Genomic DNA, 15452 nt, shown 5'->3' with positions numbered 1-15452 from the left:
GTATGAGTCTATATATGTTTATATGAGTCTATATCATGTTTAGTATGAGTCTATATCTATATATATCATGTTTAGTATGAGTCTATATCATGTTTAGTATGAGTCTATATCATGTTTAGTATGAGTCTATATCATGTTTAGTATGAGTCTATATCATGTTTAGTATGAGTCTATATGAGTCTATATCATGTTTAGTATGAGTCTATATGAGTCTATATCATGTTTAGTATGAGTCTATATATATCAGTCTATATCATGTTTAGTATGAGTCTATATCATGTTTAGTATGAGTCTATATCATGTTTAGTATGAGTCTATATCAGTCTATATCATGTTTAGTATGAGTCTATATCATGTTTAGTATGAGTCTATATCATGTTTAGTATGAGTCTATATATATCATGTTTAGTATGAGTCTATATCATGTTTAGTATGAGTCTATATCATGTTTAGTATGAGTCTATATCATGTTTAGTATGAGTCTATATCATGTTTATATCATGTTTAGTATGAGTCTATATCATGTTTAGTATGAGTCATGTTTAGTATGAGTCTATATCATGTTTAGTATGAGTCTATATCATGTTTAGTATGAGTCTATATCAGTTTATATCATGTTTAGTATGAGTCTATATCATGTTTAGTATGAGTCTATATCATGTTTAGTATGAGTCTATATCATGTTTAGTATGAGTCTATATGAGTCTATATCAGTCTATATCATGTTTAGTATGAGTCTATATCATGTTTAGTATGAGTCTATATCATGTTTAGTATGAGTCTATATCATGTTTAGTATGAGTCTATATATATCAGTCTATATCATGTTTAGTATGAGTCTATATCATGTTTAGTATGAGTCTATATCATGTTTAGTATGAGTCTATATCATGTTTAGTATGAGTCTATATCATGTTTAGTATGAGTCTATATCATGTTTAGTATGAGTCTATATGAGTCTATATCATGTTTAGTATGAGTCTATATGAGTCTATATCATGTTTAGTATGAGTCTATATATATCAGTCTATATCATGTTTAGTATGAGTCTATATCATGTTTAGTATGAGTCTATATCATGTTTAGTATGAGTCTATATCATGTTTAGTATGAGTCTATATCATGTTTAGTATGAGTCTATATCAGTCTATATCATGTTTAGTATGAGTCTATATCATGTTTAGTATGAGTCTATATCATGTTTAGTATGAGTCTATATCATGTTTAGTATGAGTCTATATCATGTTTAGTATGAGTCTATATCATGTTTAGTATGAGTCTAGTATGAGTCTATATCATGTTTAGTATGAGTCTATATCATGTTTAGTATGAGTCTATATCATGTTTATGAGTCTATATCATGTTTAGTATGAGTCTATATCATGTTTAGTATGAGTCTATATCATGTTTAGTATGAGAGTCTATATCATGTTTAGTATGAGAGTCTATATCATGTTTAGTATGAGTCTATATCATGTTTAGTATGAGTCTATATCATGTTTAGTATAGTCTATATGAGTCTATATCAGTCTATATCATGTTTTATAGTATGAGTCTATATCATGTTTAGTATGAGTCTATATCATGTTTAGTATGAGTCTATATCATGTTTAGTATGAGTCTATATCATGTTTAGTATGAGTCTATATCATGTTTAGTATGAGTCTATATCATGTTTATATGAGTCTATATCATGTTTAGTATGAGTCTATATCATGTTTAGTATGAGTCTATATCATGTTTAGTATGAGTCTATATCATGTTTAGTATGAGTCTATATATGAGTCTATATCATGTTTAGTATGAGTCTATATCATGTTTATATGAGTCTATATCATGTTTAGTATGAGTCATGTTTAGTATGAGTATCATGTTTAGTATGAGTCTATATCATGTTTATATGAGTCTATATCATGTTTAGTATGAGTCTATATCATGTTTAGTATGAGTCTATATCATGTTTAGTATGAGTCTATATCATGTTTAGTATGAGTCTATATCATGTTTAGTATGAGTCTATATCATGTTTAGTATGAGTCTATATCATGTTTAGTATGAGTCTATATCATGTTTAGTATGAGTCTATATCATGTTTAGTATGAGTCTATATCAGTCTATATCTATATCATGTTTAGTATGAGTCTATATCATGTTTAGTATGAGTCTATATCATGTTTAGTATGAGTCTATATCATGTTTAGTATGAGTCTATATCATGTTTAGTATGAGTCTATATCAGTCTATATCATGTTTAGTATGAGTCTATATCATGTTTAGTATGAGTCTATATCATGTTTAGTATGAGTCTATATCATGTTTAGTATATCATGTTTAGTATGAGTCTATATCATGTTTAGTATGAGTCTATATCATGTTTAGTATGAGTCTATATCATGTTTAGTATGAGTCTATATCATGTTTAGTATGAGTCTATATCATGTTTAGTATGAGTCTATATCATGTTTAGTATGAGTCTATATCATGTTTAGTATGAGTCTATATATATCATGTTTAGTATGAGTCTATATCATGTTTAGTATGAGTCTATATCATGTTTAGTATGAGTCTATATCATGTTTAGTATGAGTCTATATCATGTTTAGTATGAGTCTATATCATGTTTAGTATGAGTCTATATCATATATGAGTCTATGAGTCTATGTTTAGTATGAGTCTATATCATGTTTAGTATGAGTCTATATCATGTTTAGTATGAGTCTATATGAGTCTATATCATGTTTAGTATGAGTCTATATCATGTTTAGTATGAGTCTATATCATGTTTAGTATGAGTCTATATCATGTTTAGTATGAGTCTATATCATGTTTAGTATCGGTCGGTTGTCTGTAGGCCTCTGTCTGTCTGTCTGTAGGCCTCTGTCTGTCTGTCTGTAGGCCTCTGTCTGTCTGTCTGTCTGTAGGCCTCTGTCTGTCTGTCTGTAGGCCTCTGTCTGTCGGTCTGTCTGTAGGCCTCTGTCTGTCGGTCTGTCTGTAGGCCTCTGTCTGTCGGTCTGTCTGTAGGCCTCTGTCTGTAGGCCTCTGTCTGTAGGCCTCTGTCTGTCTGTCTGTAGGCCTCTGTCTGTCTGTCTGTCTGTAGGCCTCTGTCTGTCGGTCTGTCTGTAGGCCTCTGTCTGTCGGTCTGTCTGTAGGCCTCTGTCTGTAGGTCTCTGTCTGTAGGCCTCTGTCTGTCGGTCTGTAGGCCTCTGTCTGTCTGTCTGTAGGCCTCTGTCTGTCTGTCTGTAGGCCTCTGTCTGTCTGTCTGTAGGCCTCTGTCTGTCTGTCTGTCTGTCGTAGGCCTCTGTCTGTCTGTCTGTCTGTAGGCCTCTGTCTGTCGGTCTGTCTGTAGGCCTCTGTCTGTCGGTCTGTCTGTAGGCCTCTGTCTGTAGGCCTGTCTGTCTGTAGGCCTCTGTCTGTAGGCCTCTGTCTGTAGGCCTCTGTCTGTCTATCTTCAGACCCTGAATCCCCTCATCCAATTGATTGGTCACACATTCACAGATCCCAGTCTGTGTAGCCACTGATTCTCTCTGGCATCATGTGATGCCAGCATGACTCTTCTAACCACATCACAGGCCTCTGAAAGATGGCTGACTGTGTCCTACAGTACTGACACAGAGATATTATAGAGGGAGATGGCTGACTGTGTCCTACAGTACTGACACAGAGATAGATATAGAGGGAGATGGCTGACTGTGTCCTACAGTACTGACACAGAGATATTATAGAGGGAGATGGCTGACTGTGTCCTACAGTACTGAGACAGAGAGAGATATAGAGGGAGATGGCTGGCTGTGTCCTACAGTACTGACACAGAGATATTATAGAGGGAGATGGCTGACTGTGTCCTACAGTAGTGACACAGAGAGAGATATAGAGGGAGATGGCTGGCTGTGTCCTACAGTACTGACACAGAGATATTATAGAGGGAGATGGCTGGCTGTGTCCTACAGTACTGACACAGAGAGAGATATAGAGGGAGATGGCTGACTGTGTCCTACAGTACTGACACAGAGAGAGATATAGAGAGAGATGGCTGACTGTGTCCTACAGTACTGACACAGAGAGAGATATAGAGGGAGATGGCTGACTGTGTCCTACAGTACTGACACAGAGAGAGATATAGAGGGAGATGGCTGACTGTGTCCTACAGTACTGACACAGAGAGAGATATAGAGGGAGATGGCTGACTGTGTCCTATAGTATCATATAGTATCATATAGTATAGTGTAGTGTTGTATCATATAGTATCATATAGTATAGTATAGTGTTGTATAGTGTTGTATCATATAGTGTTGTATCATATAGTGTTGTATCATATAGTGTAGTGTTGTATCATATAGTGTTGTATCATATAGTGTTGTATCATATAGTGTTGTATCATATAGTGTTGTATCATATAGTGTTGTATCATATAGTGTTGTATCATATAGTGTTGTATCATATAGTGTTGTATCATATAGTGTTGTATCATATAGTGTTGTATCATATAGTGTTGTATCATATAGTGTAGTGTTGTATCATATAGTATAGTGTTGTATAGTGTTGTATCATATAGTATCATATAGTGTTGTATCATATAGTGTTGTATCATATAGTATCATATAGTATAGTGTTGTATCATATAGTGTTGTATCATATAGTATCATATAGTATAGTGTTGTATCATATAGTATAGTGTTGTATCATATAGTATCATATAGTATAGTGTTGTATCATATAGTATAGTGTTGTATATAGTGTTGTATCATATAGTTGTATCATATAGTATCATATAGTATAGTGTTGTATCATATAGTATCATATAGTATAGTGTTGTATCATATAGTATCATATAGTATAGTGTTGTATCATATAGTATCATATAGTATAGTGTTGTATCATATAGTATAGTGTTGTATCATATAGTATCATATAGTATAGTGTTGTATCATATAGTGTAGTGTAGTATCATATAGTATAGTGTTGTATCATATAGTATCATATAGTATAGTATAGTGTTGTATAGTATAGTGTTGTATCATATAGTGTTGTATCATATAGTATCATATAGTATAGTATAGTGTTGTATAGTATAGTGTTGTATCATATAGTATAGTGTAGTGTAGTGTTGTATCATATAGTATAGTGTTGTATAGTGTAGTATCATATAGTATAGTGTTGTATAGTGTAGTGTAGTGTTGTATCATATAGTATAGTGTTGTATCATATAGTGTTGTATCATATAGTATCATATAGTATAGTGTTGTATCATATAGTATCATATAGTATAGTGTTGTATCATATAGTGTTGTATCATATAGTATCATATAGTATAGTGTTGTATCATATAGTATCATATAGTATAGTGTAGTGTTGTATCATATAGTATCATATAGTATAGTGTAGTGTAGTGTTGTATCATATAGTGTTGTATCATATAGTATAGTGTTGTATAGTGTAGTGTTGTATCATATAGTGTTGTATAGTGTAGTGTTGTATCATATAGTATAGTGTTGTATCATATAGTATCATATAGTATAGTGTTGTGTAGTGTTGTATCATATAGTATCATATAGTATCATATAGTATAGTGTAGTGTAGTATCATATAGTATCATATAGTATCATATAGTATAGTGTTGTGTAGTGTTGTATCATATAGTATCATATAGTATAGTGTTGTATCATATAGTATCATATAGTATAGTGTTGTATCATATAGTATAGTGTAGTGTTGTATCATATAGTATAGTGTAGTATCATATAGTATAGTGTAGTGTTGTATCATATAGTATAGTGTTGTATCATATAGTATCATATAGTATAGTGTAGTGTTGTATCATATAGTATCATATAGTATAGTGTTGTATCATATAGTATAGTGTAGTGTTGTATCATATAGTATCATATAGTATAGTGTAGTATCATATAGTATCATATAGTATAGTGTTGTATCATATAGTATCATATAGTATAGTGTTGTATAGTGTAGTGTTGTATCAGATAGTATAGTGTTGTATAGTGTAGTGTTGTATCATATAGTATAGTGTAGTATCATATAGTATCATATAGTATAGTGTTGTATCATATAGTATCATATAGTATAGTGTTGTATAGTGTAGTGTTGTATCATATAGTATAGTGTTGTATCATATAGTGTTGTATCATATAGTATCATATAGTATAGTGTTGTGTAGTGTTGTATCATATAGTATCATATAGTATAGTGTAGTGTAGTATCATATAGTATCATATAGTATAGTGTTGTGTAGTGTTGTATCATATAGTATCATATAGTATAGTGTTGTATCATATAGTATCATATAGTATAGTGTTGTATCATATAGTATAGTGTTGTATCATATAGTATCAGTGTAGTGTTGTATCATATAGTATAGTGTAGTATCATATAGTATAGTGTAGTGTTGTATCATATAGTATCATATAGTATAGTGTAGTGTAGTGTTGTATCATATAGTGTTGTATCATATATATATAGTGTTGTATCAGTGTAGTGTTGTATCATATAGTAGTGTTGTATCATATAGTATAGTGTTGTATAGTGTTGTATCATATAGTATTGTATCAGTATAGTGTATAGTGTTGTATCATATAGTGTTGTATAGTGTTGTATAGTATCATATAGTATAGTGTAGTGTAGTATTGTATCATATAGTGTTGTATCATATAGTGTATAGTGTAGTGTTGTATAGTAGTAGTGTTGTATCATATAGTATAGTGTTGTATCATATAGTGTTGTATAGTGTCATACTAGTGTTAGTATATAGTGTTGTATCAGTAGTATCATATAGTATAGTGTATAGTGTTGTATCATATAGTATCATATAGTATAGTATAGTGTTGTATCATATAGTATCATATAGTATAGTGTTGTATCATATAGTATAGTATCATATAGTATAGTGTAGTATCATATAGTATCATATAGTATAGTGTAGTGTTGTATCATATAGTATCATATAGTATAGTGTTGTATCATATAGTATCATATAGTATAGTGTTGTATCATATAGTATAGTGTAGTGTTGTATCATATAGTATAGTGTAGTATCATATAGTATAGTGTAGTGTTGTATCATATAGTATAGTGTTGTATCATATAGTATCATATAGTGTAGTGTTGTATCATATAGTATAGTGTTGTATCATATAGTATCATATAGTGTAGTGTAGTATCATATAGTATAGTGTTGTATCATATAGTATCATATAGTGTAGTGTAGTATCATATAGTATAGTGTTGTATCATATAGTATCATATAGTGTAGTGTTGTATCATATAGTATAGTGTTGTATCATATAGTATCATATAGTGTAGTGTTGTATCATATAGTATAGTGTTGTATCATATAGTATCATATAGTGTAGTGTTGTATCATATAGTATCATATAGTATAGTGTTGTATAGTGTAGTGTTGTATCATATAGTGTTGTATCATATAGTATCATATAGTATAGTGTTGTATCATATAGTATCATATAGTATAGTGTTGTATCATATAGTATCATATAGTATAGTGTTGTATCATATAGTGTAGTGTTGTATCATATAGTATCATATAGTATAGTGTTGTATCATATAGTGTAGTGTAGTATCATATAGTATAGTGTTGTATCATATAGTATCATATAGTATAGTATAGTGTTGTATAGTATAGTGTTGTATCATATAGTGTTGTATCATATAGTATCATATAGTATAGTATAGTGTTGTATAGTATAGTGTTGTATCATATAGTATAGTGTAGTGTAGTGTTGTATCATATAGTATAGTGTTGTATAGTGTAGTATCATATAGTATAGTGTTGTATAGTGTAGTGTAGTGTTGTATCATATAGTATAGTGTTGTATCATATAGTGTTGTATCATATAGTATCATATAGTATAGTGTTGTATCATATAGTATCATATAGTATAGTGTTGTATCATATAGTGTTGTATCATATAGTATATGTAGTGTAGTGTTGTATCATATAGTATCATATAGTATAGTGTAGTGTTGTATCATATAGTATCATATAGTATAGTGTAGTGTAGTGTTGTATCATATAGTGTTGTATCATATAGTATAGTGTTGTATAGTGTAGTGTTGTATCATATAGTATAGTGTTGTATCATATAGTGTTGTATAGTGTAGTGTTGTATCATATAGTATAGTGTTGTATCATATAGTATCATATAGTATAGTGTTGTGTAGTGTTGTATCATATAGTATCATATAGTATCATATAGTATAGTGTAGTGTAGTATCATATAGTATCATATAGTATAGTGTTGTGTAGTGTTGTATCATATAGTATCATATAGTATAGTGTTGTATCATATAGTATCATATAGTATAGTGTTGTATCATATAGTATAGTGTAGTGTTGTATCATATAGTATAGTGTAGTATCATATAGTATAGTGTAGTGTTGTATCATATAGTATAGTGTTGTATCATATAGTATCATATAGTATAGTGTAGTGTTGTATCATATAGTATCATATAGTATAGTGTTGTATCATATAGTATAGTGTAGTGTTGTATCATATAGTATCATATAGTATAGTGTGTATCATATAGTATCATATAGTATAGTGTTGTATCATATAGTATCATATAGTATAGTGTTGTATAGTGTAGTGTTGTATCATATAGTATATGTATAGTGTAGTGTTGTATCATATAGTATAGTGTAGTATCATATAGTATCATATAGTATAGTATCATATAGTATAGTGTTGTATCATATAGTATCATATAGTATAGTGTTGTATCAGTATAGTGTTGTATCATATAGTATAGTGTTGTATCATATAGTATAGTGTTGTATCATATAGTGTTGTATCATATAGTATCATATAGTATAGTGTTGTGTAGTGTTGTATCATATAGTATCATATAGTATAGTGTAGTGTAGTATCATATAGTATCATATAGTATAGTGTTGTGTAGTGTTGTATCATATAGTATCATATAGTATAGTGTTGTATCATATAGTATCATATAGTATAGTGTTGTATCATATAGTATAGTGTAGTGTTGTATCATATAGTATAGTGTAGTATCATATAGTATAGTGTAGTGTTGTATCATATAGTATCATATAGTATAGTGTAGTGTAGTGTTGTATCATATAGTGTTGTATCATATAGTATAGTGTTGTATAGTGTAGTGTTGTATCATATAGTATAGTGTTGTATCATATAGTGTTGTATAGTGTTGTATCATATAGTATCATATAGTATAGTGTAGTGTAGTGTTGTATCATATAGTGTTGTATCATATAGTATAGTGTTGTATAGTGTAGTGTTGTATCATATAGTATAGTGTTGTATCATATAGTGTTGTATAGTGTAGTGTTGTATCATATAGTATAGTGTTGTATCATATAGTGTTGTATAGTGTAGTGTTATACTAGTGTTACACTATACTAGTGTTGTATCATATAGTATCATATAGTATAGTATAGTGTTGTATCATATAGTATCATATAGTATAGTGTAGTGTTGTATCATATAGTATCATATAGTATAGTGTTGTATCATATAGTATAGTGTAGTGTAGTATCATATAGTATCATATAGTATAGTGTTGTGTAGTGTTGTATCATATAGTATCATATAGTATAGTGTTGTATCATATAGTATCATATAGTATAGTGTTGTATCATATAGTATGGTGTAGTGTTGTATCATATAGTATAGTGTAGTATCATATAGTATAGTGTAGTGTTGTATCATGTAGTATAGTGTTGTATCATATAGTATCATATAGTATAGTGTAGTGTTGTATCATATAGTATCATATAGTATAGTGTTGTATCATATAGTATAGTGTAGTGTTGTATCATATAGTATCATATAGTATAGTGTAGTGTTGTATCATATAGTATCATATAGTATAGTGTAGTGTTGTATCATATAGTATCATATAGTATAGTGTAGTGTTGTATCATATAGTATCATATAGTATAGTGTTGTATAGTATAGTGTTGTATCATATAGTATCATATAGTGTTGTATCATATAGTATAGTGTTGTATCATATAGTATCATATAGTATAGTGTTGTATCATATAGTGTTGTATCATATAGTATCATATAGTATAGTGTTGTATAGTATAGTGTTGTATCATATAGTATCATATAGTGTAGTGTTGTATCATATAGTATAGTGTTGTATCATATAGTATCATATAGTATAGTGTTGTATAGTGTAGTGTTGTATCATATAGTATCATATAGTATAGTGTTGTATAGTGTAGTGTTGTATCATATAGTATCATATAGTATAGTGTTAGTATCATATAGTATAGTGTTGTATCATATAGTGTTGTATCATATAGTATCATATAGTATAGTATAGTGTTGTATCATATAGTATCATATAGTGTAGTGTTGTATCATATAGTATAGTGTTGTATCATATAGTATCATATAGTATAGTGTTGTATAGTGTAGTGTTGTATCATATAGTATCATATAGTATAGTGTTGTATAGTGTAGTGTTGTATCATATAGTATCATATAGTATAGTGTTGTATCATATAGTATAGTGTTGTATCATATAGTGTTGTATCATATAGTATCATATAGTGTTGTATCATATAGTATCATATAGTGTAGTGTTGTATCATATAGTATCATATAGTGTAGTGTTGTATCATATAGTAAAAAATCAAATCAAATTTTATTTGTCACATACACATGGTTAGCAGATGTTAATGCGAGTGTAGCGAAATGCTAGTATCATATAGTATAGTGTAGTGTTGTATCATATAGTATAGTATCATATAGTATCATATAGTATAGTGTTGTATCATATAGTATCATATAGTGTTGTATCATATAGTATCATATAGTGTTGTATCATATAGTATCATATAGTGTAGTGTTGTATCATATAGTATCATATAGTATAGTGTTGTATCATATAGTATAGTATTTTATAGTATAGTATCATATAGTATAGTGTAGTGTTGTATCATATAGTGTTGTATCATATAGTATAGTGTTGTATAGTATAGTGTTGTATCATATAGTGTTGTGTAGTGTTGTATCATATAGTATAGTGTTGTATAGTATATTCTTACCTGTGCGATTCTGCATTTCAGCTCAGCTCTCTCCAGTTCCCAGGCACATCTGTCCTTAGTGTACTGCAGCTGTAGCTCGCACCTCTTCGACTCCTCTCTCTTCACCTCTAGCTGCACCTCCTCCACTACAGTCTTCAGATCCAACCAAATCCTTCTGTTCTCCCCACCCTGAGAATCAACACAGCGAAACAGAGTTAGCTGTAGTTGGTGACCCACAATACATACATTCAGAAACACTCCGAAACAAAGTTACAACAAGTAGTGAACCAGATGTATCATCTAAAACTTAGAATAAAATATCTCCCTGTGCTGAAGTGTGAAATTATTTCCATTAGGCCTACTTGTATCTCAGCAACTTGTCTTAAAAGTATCTCCTTTCTCGTATCCATTCTTCCTTGTCCTGTCCGTGGCGCTTCTCTCGTATCCATTCTTCCTTGTCCTGTCGGTGGCGTTTCTTTAAGTGTTCAAACTTCTTTTTCAGGCGGGAGTGATGAGTCCCTGGCTCTTGCGCCCGAACTTGTCCCCGAGGAAGCTCCGGTGACGTTCCAACCGTTCCAGGATGAGACTGTTCGTAGAACTGGGTGACTGTTGGCGGGGAGGTGAACGTCCTGAACGGGCTGCGACTCTTCCCTCTGCCCCTCTCTCTTTCTCTTTCCAGGCGCGAGCAGGGAACGAATTCCCAGTCCTGCGCTGGCACGTACCCGCCGCCGCAGCCGCCGCCTCCTCCACTACGCAAATCTGATTCATTTCCGAACGCAGCATTCCACATTTCTCAACGTGCAGAGACAAACAAACACAAACTGATGACAGCCTTCGGTTGACCGGTGCCTTCGGTTGTAGTTGCAGCAGCAGCATAATTATCCGAAGGCGGCGATTTCCCCGGCGGTGTCCGTGGCTCTCAACGCTGAACCAGCAGCAGTTCCAGCCCATGCAGCGATGTGCGTATTTGTCCCTTCCATGTCACCGCGCCGTGCCAAGGTCAACAATCGGTCATTATGCTGCGGAACTCTACTGATGCTATCTGGATTTATTATCCAAACTTATGTAGGCTGTTCATTATTCCTACATTGAAAAGTATAGTAAAACGCTACGGCTTTCGCCTCGGCTAGTGCCCTGTCCAGTGCACCGTGTGGGTGAAGAACACCCAGTAGGTTGTTGTTACGTGGACAGGACGAGTACCCAATAATACACATAGCCCACTGATGTAAGAGCTGAGGACTATTTTTACACCCTGTAACCACGCATATCCTTTTACTCAATAACCCCACTGTGTAGCGTAGACTACTAAGTAACGGAGCCGGGAGTAGGTCGCGCGGAAGCCACCGGTTGAAGAGGTATTAATCACGTCTGTTTACTACCGGGACCACTGTGTCGCGTGCTCTAAAGAAGTTGTGACTGCGGAATGTGGATCAAGTGGTAGACTAAGGCTATACAAACGGGTTGTGACCGGGACCATAGCGATAAATGTGTTCAGCTCGCTGGTTATAGCCTAAAGGTTGTTTATTACCGGGACCATAGCGATAAATGTGTTCAGCTCGCTGGTTATAGCCTAACGGTTGTTTATTACCGGGACCATAGCGATAAATGTGTTCAGCTCGCTGGTTATAGCCTAACGGTTGTTTATTACCGGGACCATAGCGATAAATATGTTCAGCTCGCTGGTTATAGCCTAACGGTTGTTTATTGGCTTCACACGCAGAATCAGAAGCCAAATGTTGCACAGCCTGTCAATGTGCGCGCGCACACACACACACACACACACACACACACACACACACACACACACACACACACACACACACACACACACACACACACACACACACACACACACACACACACACACACACACACACACACAGTAGCCAAGCCAAACACTGGAACCACGTTTTTGTTTTCACAGTTAGTTTGCATCCTATTTTGATATGAGGCTGTGCTCCGTTATTTCACAAGACCTTTCATTGCCTTCAAATCTCTGAATAGATTCAGGACATCTGAAAACATCTTACCTGTTATGCAATGTCCAGCTGTGTAATATCTTATTAAAGATCTCCAAAAAACAAAAACACCAAAATAAGCTATCCAGAAAAACTGGTCTTTCTGGTCAATTGCTAGTGAAAATCAGAGTGGTCCCTAAATCCAACGGAAATAACCGTCTTGGTCAGAGCTCTCTATATCTTTTCCTGATGCCTTTTTTTTTCATTGGACAACTCGACCAGACGAGCCACGAAAGCCCCGCTTTACTTCTCCCTCACAGCTGGTCTTAATACCGTTTATGACGTCATATCCCCACCGCCGGATGAGAATCGCCGTGTGTTCCCAGCCCCGCCCCCGCCCCGCCCCCCGTCTCAGTAACCAGTAGAATTTACGGGATAAACAATTCCATATCCAGCACAAATCAAATGTTATTGGTCATGTGCACATATTTGAGCAGATGTTATCGCAGTTGTAGAGAAATGCCTATGTTTTCTAGGTCCAACAGTGCAGTAACACCTAACAAAAACACAACAATAAACCCAAAAATATCAGAACGAGCAGTGGCATGTATGTATATGATGGTGTGTATATATATACATTATGACAGGACAGGAATAGAAAATGAGTCTTCAGCAGTAGTTATACAGGATGAGCCTTGACTAGAATATATACATATATATATACATACCGGGACCACTGTGTCGCGGCCTCTAAAGAAGTTGTGACTGCGGAATGTGGATCAGGTGGTAGACTAAGGCTATACAAACAGGTTGTGACCGGGACCATAGCGATAAATGTGTTCAGCTCGCTGGTTATAGCCTAACGGTTGTTTATTGGCTTCACACGCAGAATCAGAAGCCAAATGTTGCACAGCCTGTCAATATATATATATTTATATATATGTAACAGTATAACTTAAGACCGTCCCCTCGCCCATACCTGGGCGCGAACCAGGGACCCTCTGCACACATCAACAACAGTCACCCCTCGAAGCATCGTTACCCATCGCTCCACAAAAGCCGCGGCCCTTGCAGAGCAAGGGGAACCACTACTTCAAGGTCTCAGAGCAAGTGACGTCACCGATCGAAACGCTATTTAGCGCGCACCACCGCTAACTAAGCCAGCCGTTTCAAATCCGTTACATATATATATATATGAAGTGGGTAAAACAGTATATAAACATTATTAAAGTGACCAATGTTCAATGACTATGTACATGGAGCAGCATTTACTATTTTTCATTTAGGTTATTTAGCAAATGTTTATTATTTACTTATTTAAAACTCTGCATTGTTGGTTAAGGACTCATAAGTAAGTATTTCACAGTACTCCAGGTCCTGTTGATGGATTAGGTGTCCTTAACACTGCTATACTCCAGGCTCTGTGGATGGATTAGGTGTCCCTAACACTGCTATACTCCAGGCTCTGTGGATGGATTAGGTGTCCCTAACACTGCTATACTCCAGGTCCTGTTGATGGATTAGGTGTCCTTAACACTGCTATACTCCAGGCTCTGTGGATGGATTAGGTGTCCCTAACACTGCTATACTCCAGGCTCTGTGGATGGATTAGGTGTCCCTAACACTGCTATACTCCAGGTCCTGTTGATGGATTAGGTGTCCTTAACACTGCTATACTCCAGGTTCTGTTGATGGTTTGGTGTCCCTAACACTGCTATACTCCAGGTGAATGCTCTGTGGATGGATTAGGTGTCCCTAACACTGCTATACTCCAGGTTCTGTTGATGGTTTGGTGTCCTTAACACTGCTATACTCCAGGTTCTGTTGGTTTGGTGTCCATAACACTGCTATACTCCAGGTTCTGTTGATGGTTTGGTGTCCCTAACACTGCTATACTCCAGGTTCTGTTGGTTTGGTGTCCATAACACTGCTATACTCCAGGTTCTGTTGGTTTGGTGTCCCTAACACTGCTATACTCCAGGTTAATGCTCTGTGGATGGATTAGGTGTCCCTAACACTGCTATACTCCAGGTTAATGTTCTGTTGATGGATTAGGTGTCCCTAACACTGCTATACTCCAGGTTAATGTTCTGTGGATGGATTAGGTGTCCCTAACACTGCTATACTGTACATGCATGGACACTATACATAGGTAGGTACTGTGTGGGTTTACAGACTGGTTACTAGTCCAACGCTCTAGCCACTAGGCTACCCTGCCGCCCCAGACTGGGACTCCTATACACCCACAGCACTCTGTTGTTCCTTCCTGCCTTTTGCATCAGAGTTCTGGAGGACCTCTAAAATAAGGTTAGATGAGAGACCATTCACCGTTAACCTTGTCTACTCACCTAATAATATACGGTGTCCCAGAGGTGTCTACTCACCTAATAATATACGGTGTCTCAGCCTCAGAGGTGTCTACTCACCTAATAATATACGGT

The 15452-nt window shown here is 34.1% G+C and overlaps 1 protein-coding gene across 2 annotated transcripts in view; it reads right to left on the bottom strand.

Annotated features, from left to right (window-relative positions):
- The window catches only part of LOC124017630 (mucin-5AC-like), a 63599-nt gene extending 50962 nt beyond the window's left edge, over nt 1-12637 (bottom strand). The window contains exons 1-2 of one of the 2 annotated variants that reach the window (XM_046332884.1): nt 11416-12637; nt 11075-11242 (exon numbers count right to left, since the gene is read on the bottom strand). In XM_046332884.1, the coding sequence (XP_046188840.1) occupies nt 11075-11242; nt 11416-11502 (255 nt within the window). In that variant the 5' untranslated portion in view covers nt 11503-12637. The remainder of the gene's footprint in view (nt 1-11074; nt 11243-11415) is intronic. The other variant, XM_046332883.1, reaches the window with a different exon arrangement.
- Between the last annotated feature and the right edge of the window lie 2815 nt (nt 12638-15452).

The sequence above is a fragment of the Oncorhynchus gorbuscha genome, unplaced genomic scaffold, assembly GCF_021184085.1.
Source record: "Oncorhynchus gorbuscha isolate QuinsamMale2020 ecotype Even-year unplaced genomic scaffold, OgorEven_v1.0 Un_scaffold_295, whole genome shotgun sequence".
Classification (NCBI taxonomy): Eukaryota; Metazoa; Chordata; class Actinopteri; order Salmoniformes; family Salmonidae; genus Oncorhynchus; species Oncorhynchus gorbuscha.
This window is presented reverse-complemented; position numbering and strand designations above follow the sequence as displayed.